The sequence below is a fragment of the Nematolebias whitei genome, chromosome 11 (assembly GCF_014905685.2).
Source record: "Nematolebias whitei isolate Nwh7 chromosome 11, NemWhi1, whole genome shotgun sequence".
NCBI lineage: Eukaryota > Metazoa > Chordata > Actinopteri > Cyprinodontiformes > Rivulidae > Nematolebias > Nematolebias whitei.
The window spans coordinates 1110467-1118695 of NC_056508.1; the positions used below are offsets into that span (position 1 = coordinate 1110467).

The 8229-nt window shown below is 43.2% G+C and overlaps 2 protein-coding genes across 2 annotated transcripts in view; one reads left to right on the forward strand and one right to left on the reverse strand.

The window, feature by feature from the left end:
* LOC119416584 (laminin subunit alpha-4) overlaps positions 1–4553 on the forward strand; it is a 104613-nt gene extending 100060 nt beyond the window's left edge. Inside the window, exon 16 of the mRNA XM_037683774.1 lies at positions 3806–4553. Within this exon, the coding sequence (XP_037539702.1) occupies positions 3806–3954 (149 nt within the window). The 3' untranslated portion in view covers positions 3955–4553. The remainder of the gene's footprint in view (positions 1–3805) is intronic.
* A 1301-nt stretch (positions 4554–5854) lies between these two features.
* LOC119416674 (proteasomal ubiquitin receptor ADRM1-like) overlaps positions 5855–8229 on the reverse strand; it is a 5497-nt gene continuing 3122 nt past the window's right edge. Inside the window, exons 3-4 of the mRNA XM_037683858.1 lie at positions 6543–6645; positions 5855–6172 (exon numbers count right to left, since the gene is read on the reverse strand). Of these exons, the coding sequence (XP_037539786.1) occupies positions 6072–6172; positions 6543–6645 (204 nt within the window). The 3' untranslated portion in view covers positions 5855–6071. The remainder of the gene's footprint in view (positions 6173–6542; positions 6646–8229) is intronic.

Sequence of the window (8229 nt, forward strand, 5' to 3'; positions counted from 1 at the left end):
TAACAGTAAATGGCAATAATTGTAATAAATAATAATTTAAAACAATAACAATTTAAGATCTAAAACACAGGCACTGTTGACAAGATATCCTTTGTCGGTTTTTAAAAAATTTGCAAAAAGTACTCAAAGTAACAAGTTCTGTCAGTTTTAATTCAGCTTGCAAGGCATTCCAAGCTGAGGGACAGAAAAGCTAAAAGCTTTCGTGCCCTTGTCTGTTCGCACACGAGGAACATGAAGATGCAAACAGTCCTTAGAGCGTAAGGCATAACTACTGTCCATTCTTCGTATAAAAGTACATAAATAATGTGGAAGCATGCCAGTAAGAGACTTATAAACCAAAGTCATCCAATGCACATGTCGCCTGTTAAACAGGGAAGACATATTGGTTTTAAGATAGAGATCACAGTGATGAGTAAGGTAGCTACAACCAGTAATAAATCTTAATGCACAGTGAGTACACTGGATTCATTGACTGTAGAAACTGTTTGAAAACACATATAAACAACATTGACATAGTCAAGTACTGGCAAAAAAGTAGCCGTGATCAAATGTTTCCTTGCTCTAAGGGAGAAACATGATTTGTTTCTAAAGAAGAACCTGAGCTTCACCTTAATTTGGAGATTAGGTGTTTCACATGAGATTTAAAAGAAAGCTCCTCGTCGATAATTAAGCCCAGGTATTTATAACAGGAGACCCTTTTGAGAACTTCACCGTGGGCAGTTTTTGTTAGAGGCAGGGCCTTAGGTTGAGTATATGAGCCTGAAGAACATGACAACAGCTGTTCAACAACAGAAGACAGTTCATTCAGGACCTGTGCTCCATCCATGATTATCTTCATGTGTTTGGGTGGATGGAGAGGATCCTCTCTCCCAGGGACAAAGATCGTCATGGTTTCCAGATGCAGCTGGTCATTCTCCTGCACATCCTGCAAACACACCAAACATAAAGAAATGAGGACAACTAGAAGAGTAAAAGGGTGCAGAGAACTGCCAAAGCACAACAGTCTGAACATTCTCTTTACTTTCTGAAACTCTGGACAATTTGCCGGATAGGTTACAACAAGAGTTCTCATTTCAAATGAATGTAGGTGCTACAATAAAGATCAAAGAGTCATCAAAAAATATATTTGTTTGTCCCACTCTGGCATGATGTTACTTCAGTTTGAGCCCAAATTCAATAGACAAAAATAAAAGGAGAAGAAACAATATCCAGTTCAATGTTGCATTTCAAACACAGCGGGTGTGTTAGGGTTAGGGTTAGGGTTAGGCTGCTCGTGTTGGTGCATCATGTCTTCTTACCTGGTGTTCTTTCAGAAGATGCTCCACAGGTTCAGCTAGACCATCAGAGCTTTAAGGACAGCTTCTCTCTTGATGGTGATGTCAGTCTGAGTAAGACCAATTACTTTTAATTAAAATCTAACTCACACCTACACAAAACAGCTATAAGTTTTAGTATCCAGGAACCAGGACACTAGGAAGTTGTTTTAATATTCACAGCTGAGAAAACCTATTAAAACGCCCTTTATGATATTAGAGCTGAACCAGGCATCCATGATTCATGAACATGAGACGGTGACAATAATGATCAAGAACTTTAATTTTTCATGCTTTGCGTTTAATTAATGATTTGCAGGGAACATGTTTATAGCGACAATTCAACAGCAGTGATTATACCTGTTTACTTGGCAGAGTAGATGAGTAAGAGTCCATACGTTATTGTGATGCTGCTCAATAATCCAGGTAGAAAAATCTAAAAAAAGTTAAGTCTGGTCAAAAAAACAAAACAACAAAAAATGTAGAAACGTTTCGTCTCTCATCCGAGAGACTTCCTCAGTCTGAGGTGCTGTATTCAGCTCAGTCTCTTAAATAGCACCTTCTCAGAGTGGATCAACCAGATTTGCTGCTGACAACCAGAACCAGCTGATCACATGCTCAAGAAGGACCATCAGCCTAACAATGGATCATTAGCACCTGATGGCTGTTTACTGTTCACAGAGGGTTTTTGCCTCAGCAACAGCCAAGGCTACAGACCATTACCTCCAGTAACCATTAACCTCCAGTACCTCCGGTACTCCTCAGCTGCCTCTGGAGACCCACCAGCCAACAAGGCCTGAGGGGAGTCCTCCTTCAGCTTGACAGTCTCCCTAACCTGAGATTTGTCATTTGCATCGCATGTGGTACATGTGGTGGAATGAGATTATGTCCACAGGGTCCCAGTTACATCCAACAATAAAATGTAAAAGAAAAACCAACAAGATCTAAGATATGAACTAAGACAAACATCAACCAAATAATACAGCAAGCACCAATAGCACAAAAACACAACGTCCAACAGCAGCACGGACATGAGTCTGTGTGAGCAGATGAGCAAGCACGAACACAGCAACATGAAACAGATCAGCAGCAACATGATGTCACACCTCACAGTGATTATCTCAGCTGGGATGTGGTTAAAGGTCTCCCAGAGGTGCGAGTTGCAAAATCTTTCTGATGGGTTCTTCTGCTAGGCGTTCCCAGCAAACCCTCACTACATATTTGGGTCTACCAGGTCTGTCAGGCATTTTCCCCTGCCATCTGACCAACTCACTGTCAGGTTGTGATCAGTTGACAGCTCAGCTCCACTCTTTACCCAAGTGTCCAAAACAAATGGCCACAAATCAAATGACATGACTACAAAGTCAATCATCGATCTAAGGCCTAGGGCGTCCTGGTGCCAAGTGCACTTATGGACACCCTTATTTTGAACATGGTGGTCGTGATGGACAAACTAGCACAAAACAACAACAAAACACCGCTCGAGTTCATATCAGAGAAGGTGTTCCTCCCAGTCACTCCTCTCCAGGTCACACCATCATTACCCACATGTGCATTGAAGTCCCCCAGCAGAATAAACTCCTCTTGGAATTGCCACCTTATCATGGTGGAGGAGTTTGTGTGCCTGAATGAATCCTAGGAGCTATGCTGTCTGGGGCAATTTTAATTGCCACTGGTTGTGTCTCCCAAGGCAGATTGGTTCTAGGTAACAGGCCAGACAAAGAGTAATTCAGAAGACCAAAAAAGTCCATGCTCAATAATCCAGGTATACAATCCAACAATTTTCAGTGATTCAGAAGACTTTTATGGACAAAATAACACATGGAACTCAGTGTCCTTTGCCCAGACGTGGGTTTGCCCACGCCTGATCAAGCGCATCCTGATAGGGTCCAAAACAGACACAGCAGCGGTGAGGGGAGAGCGTGCCAGCGGCCGCAGATTTTAAAGATCCACACCTCCTAAAAGGAGTGTGCGAGGACGAACAGGTAAACCTCCACTGTCCGAGCGAGCGACAAGCAGGCCAACAGCAGGGCCCCTTTAACACCACGTGTCAGAGAGGTGATGATCAGATCCAAAACGAGCCCGACAATCCTTGGCAAAATAATCCACATGGTGTCTCGGCTTCACTAACATCCCACCATGCTTTCTTCGACGTCTGTGATGCTTCATCCGGGAAGAAGGACCAGGATCTCAAAGGAGGAAAGCTGGAATTTCAGATAGGACTGGGGGAAGAGAGTCTTGACCACTGTTGATAAACCGCAGGCATTTCAGCAAATTTATGGAGCTCCATTTGTACAACAATCATACTGCGGAGAGGAGTAGACAATCTGAGCAACACTTTGTAAAATTAACAGATATAAAAACAAATCAGAGCGATGGACAGCAAGCTCTACACACTGGCGCCATCTTGCCCCCCCAAAAATGAGCTGTTGTGGTTTGGTGTAAGAGGTCACCAGTTCAGTTCCTTCAATTTGTTCTTCTGTGTTCACCAGGTGGTGCGACAGCTCCCAGTCTTCCTGAAGATTCACCAGCCTTCCAAGGCTGCATCCGGAACGTGAGCGTGAACCACAGACGTGTTGAGCTGTCTGAAGCGATCTCTTTACACGGCGCTGTGGCTGCACGAGGCTGCCCACATATGTAGTCTTCTCCTCACGTTCTCCAAATACAAACTAATGGTGGTGGGTGTCATTTTACTCTAGCTAATTTAAAACAGAGTCATATTTATTATCAGTGCCTATAAACATGTGTTCACATTTGTCATCACTAAATTACACATTTGTTTTGTGCTGCATGACTGAATGCACTGATCTCAGCTGTTGGGTTTGAAAACAATCATTGAAAATGTGCCATGTTCTATAAAGAAAACCTAGTTTGAAATGATCTTTTCCTAAACACATTTTTTTGTCAAGTACTCCTGAAATGGATATTTACAGCTGTGTTTGATCAGTCCACTGCGAACACGGATACATGAGCAGCACAGACCAGCACCAACGCCTGCGACAAGGACCAGCTCAGGACAGGATATTAAGTCACGTCTCAGAAACACAAAAACATGAGATTCTTAACACAAAGGATCTGAAATGATACCCCCAAGCAGGGCTGGAGTGGGACTCGTTTTCAGCCCTGGAGTTCCGTGCAGCAGAGTGGCCCACTTCAGATCACGACCTATTATTAAATTACATCAGGGGTGATTCTAGAATCTGCCCTCAGGCTCTTGGATTGAACAATATGGTGGCCATTGGTATCAGAAGCATTTATAATGCGGGGGGGTTGGGGGGACACACTGGTGGGGGGTGTCTGGGAGTGCCATTTCCTGCATTCTGGTGTATTTAACGAGTTGTTTAACATCTAGTTTTGCCTATATAAGTAACATTTGATTCAATATCTATTATAGAGTTAATGGCACAACAAGAAGTAGCCTGACCAACAGCTCTCCTTGTGTGAATAGAGCACGTTCCACTTGTCTCATGCAGTCATAATCTAAGAAACATAGTGTAGTCTAAGTTAATTTTTAGGAAAAATAAAATCACTAGTCAATATGAAACAATAATAATAATCACTTCTTACCAATGACCTAGCATAAAGCAATATGATCATCATCCATCATGTTTATTAGTAGCTTCAAATACCCGATTAAAACTCCAGTAATGGTCTAGGTGTACTGTAACCAAGACGAGCCTGTCTTTCCGCAGCCTCTGGGCTCATCCTGCAGCAACAAGAGCTCACACATCACAGAACATCTGCTGCTCCACAAGCCAAACTCAAGTGACACGAGCCGAGACTCACACAAGGAAATGAAGCACCATCACGTGTTTGAGACATTTTGTTCATTCTGTTAACACTGCTCACCAAATAGAGCATTCCTTCAGTCAGTCAGGCCTGAGCCATGCTGAAGAACCACCTAAACATCTGACACATCTCCACACATGCAGGATTATTACACAGACGTCATCTGCTTAAAAACACATTCAATTCAAAAATACTTTATTAATCCCAGAGGGAAATGAAATGTTGTTGTAGCTCATCTGGTTTCATGACGAGTTCTGGATGCTGTGGGCAGGAGGGATCTCCTGTAGCGGTCAGTAAAAGTCCTTCCAGCTGCACAGCATCAGGCACCAGAGGAAACAATCATCCAGAAAAACAGGAACTGGTTTCCAAAAGCAAAATGTCAGAATGAAAGCAACAGAGCTGCTCCAACATTACATCATCGTTAGCTTCAGGCTCAGCTGACAGTCATCAAACTGTTCAATGAGCAAATACAATGAAAATGATTTTGGCTAAACTTTTTTCTTTTTAAGGTTTGCTTTTACAAATTTAGGACACTTGAAATGCTATAAAATCAAGAGAAATTCTAAGTGTGTCCCCCCCCCTGTGAGTTCTGAGGTGTTTACCTGTCCAGGAAGTGCTGGTCTGTGCACTCCCCCACAGAAACATGTGTCACTGAACCATCCCTCACTCCCTGCCCTGGGTGTTTAATAAACTCATATAACCTCAGTTCCTTCGTGTGTGTGTGTGTTTGCTAAAAGAAGAAAAACAGAAAGTGAGTGAAGTAATTATTTAGTTTTATTATCAAGAGTTTTAGTCACTCAGCTCTAACAATCTTTTCTGTAGTAAAAGCTCAAACGTGAGGCTGAAGCACAGCATGGAGGACATCAGCAGCTCAGCACTGCATTGACAGGTGTCGATGCAAACACACAGAAGCTCAACACAACTAGAGCACAAAAGAAAAGTCATGTTTTACAGAAATGAAGCAGATTTCTAACTGAGGCTCATATCTTCATCATCCTCCTCCTCCTCCTCCTTCTTCTCTTTAGAGTCTCCTTTGCTGCCCTGCATGGCTCTGGCAAACGCCTCTACATCTGAAACACAGAGACCAGTTTACTTAAGAACAAAACCAATAAGAGTCCCCTCTCAGTAACAGACATGGAGAGATTCTTGCACAAAGGACAGGAGCAACGACACGTTTACGTTCATGTCATTTACATGTGAAGTCAGAGAGAAGTACGCAACATTGAAGTCGACTCCACTCCTTCACGAGTGACATGACGGCTCCCTGACAACACGTTTCAACATGTGTGAATGATGTGAAGCACTGATGCAACAATTCCTTCAAAAGAAAAACAACTGAACCTAACAGAGGCTTTGCTGCTACTACCAGTAGTATTTTGACTAACATTTTATTTGCCAGACTTCAGTACATGTTCATATCTGCAGTGGCAGGTGTTTTACCTCCCCTGTTGGCAGCGTCCACAGCGTCTGCTGACAGTCCAAACTGACTCATGAGCGGGCCGAGCTGCCCAGAGGCCAAGGCACTGCTGAACAAGCTCATGGACTGAAAGACAGAGAGTCACATGAAGACGAGCTCAAACCAGTGTACGCACACACACGCACACACACACACACCTCTTTCTGTCACTGACATTAACCTCGGCTTTAGTCAGCAAGCATTCACAAAATTATTTTGATTTCTTAAATTACTGAATAACCAGAGTTGTTTTTTTTTTTAAATTTTATTTTGTTGAAAGTCAGAAGTTTTCATCAGTTTCTTAAAATATTTTTTAGTATTTTGAGGCCTTTACTTTGAACTGGATGACTTGTGTTAAATGTTTTGGGTTAATCTAAAAAAGTTGAGTCACATTCTCTGGATGGGTTAAAAAAAAAATATAGAAACGTTTCGTCTCTCATCCTGAGGACTTCCTCAGTCTGAGGTGCTGTATTCAGCTCAGTCTCTTAAATAGCACCTTCTCAGAGTGGATCAACCAGTTTGCTGCTGACAACCAAAACCAGCTGATCACATGCTCAAGAAGGACCATCAGCCTAACAATGGATCATTAGCACCTGATGGCTGTTTACTGTTCACAGAGGGCTGAGTGATACTAGCAATCACAGCATTGTAAGAGGGGGACAGTTGAACCTGGAGGCTCCACCCCTGTTTAATGATGGACGATTTCTTTTCACAAAGATGGCCTCCTTTACTCCTCTCTCAAACCATCGTTCCTCTCTGTCCAGGATGTGAACGTCTTCATCCCTGAAAGAGTGACCTCTGGCCTGGAGATGAGTGTAGACCGCAGAGTCCTGGCCTGATGATGTTGATCTTCTGTGCTGGTCCATCCTTTTGGCCAGTGGCTGTTTAGTTTCCCCGATGTAAGACTGATCACCCTCCTGACACTGAACAGCATACACAACATTACTCTGTTTGTGCCGGGGGACTGGATCTTTGGGATGAACCAGTCTTTAATGTATTTTGGGGTTTAAAAGCCACTGGGACGTTATGTTTAGAAAATAAACGTCAGTTTCTCTGATACTCCCTCAACATATGGAATGACCACTGGTCTGGGTCTGGGTTCCTCCTTTTCACCTATTGGCTGACTGGAGTCCTGTTTGGGTTTCTTGTCTGCTTTCAGGAAGGCCCAGTTAGGATATCCACATTGCTCTAGAGCCTGTCTTGTGTGGGATTTCTCCTTCTGCCTGGCTCCTGAGTTAGTGGGGATGCTGTCTGCTCTGTGGTACAGAGTCCTGATGACTCCTAACTTGTGCTCCAAAGGATGATGGGAGTCAAACTGCAAATACTGGTCTGTGTGTGTGGGTTTGCGGTACACCTCAGTTTGCAAATGTCCTCTATCAGAGACTGAGACCTCACAGTCCAAGAAAGCCAACCTGCCATTTTTTACATCTTCTCGTGTGAACTTGATGTATTTATCCACAGAGTTGATGTGGTCAGTAAAATGTTGGACTTCCTGAGATTTGATTTTAACCCAGGTGTCGTCAACATACCTGAACCAATGACTTGGTGGTGTCCCTGAAAAGGACGTCAAGGCTCTCTTTTCTACCTCCTCCATGTACAGGTTGGCAACAATAGGAGAAACTGGAGACCCCATAGCACACCCATGTTTCTGCCTATAATATTGCTCCCCAT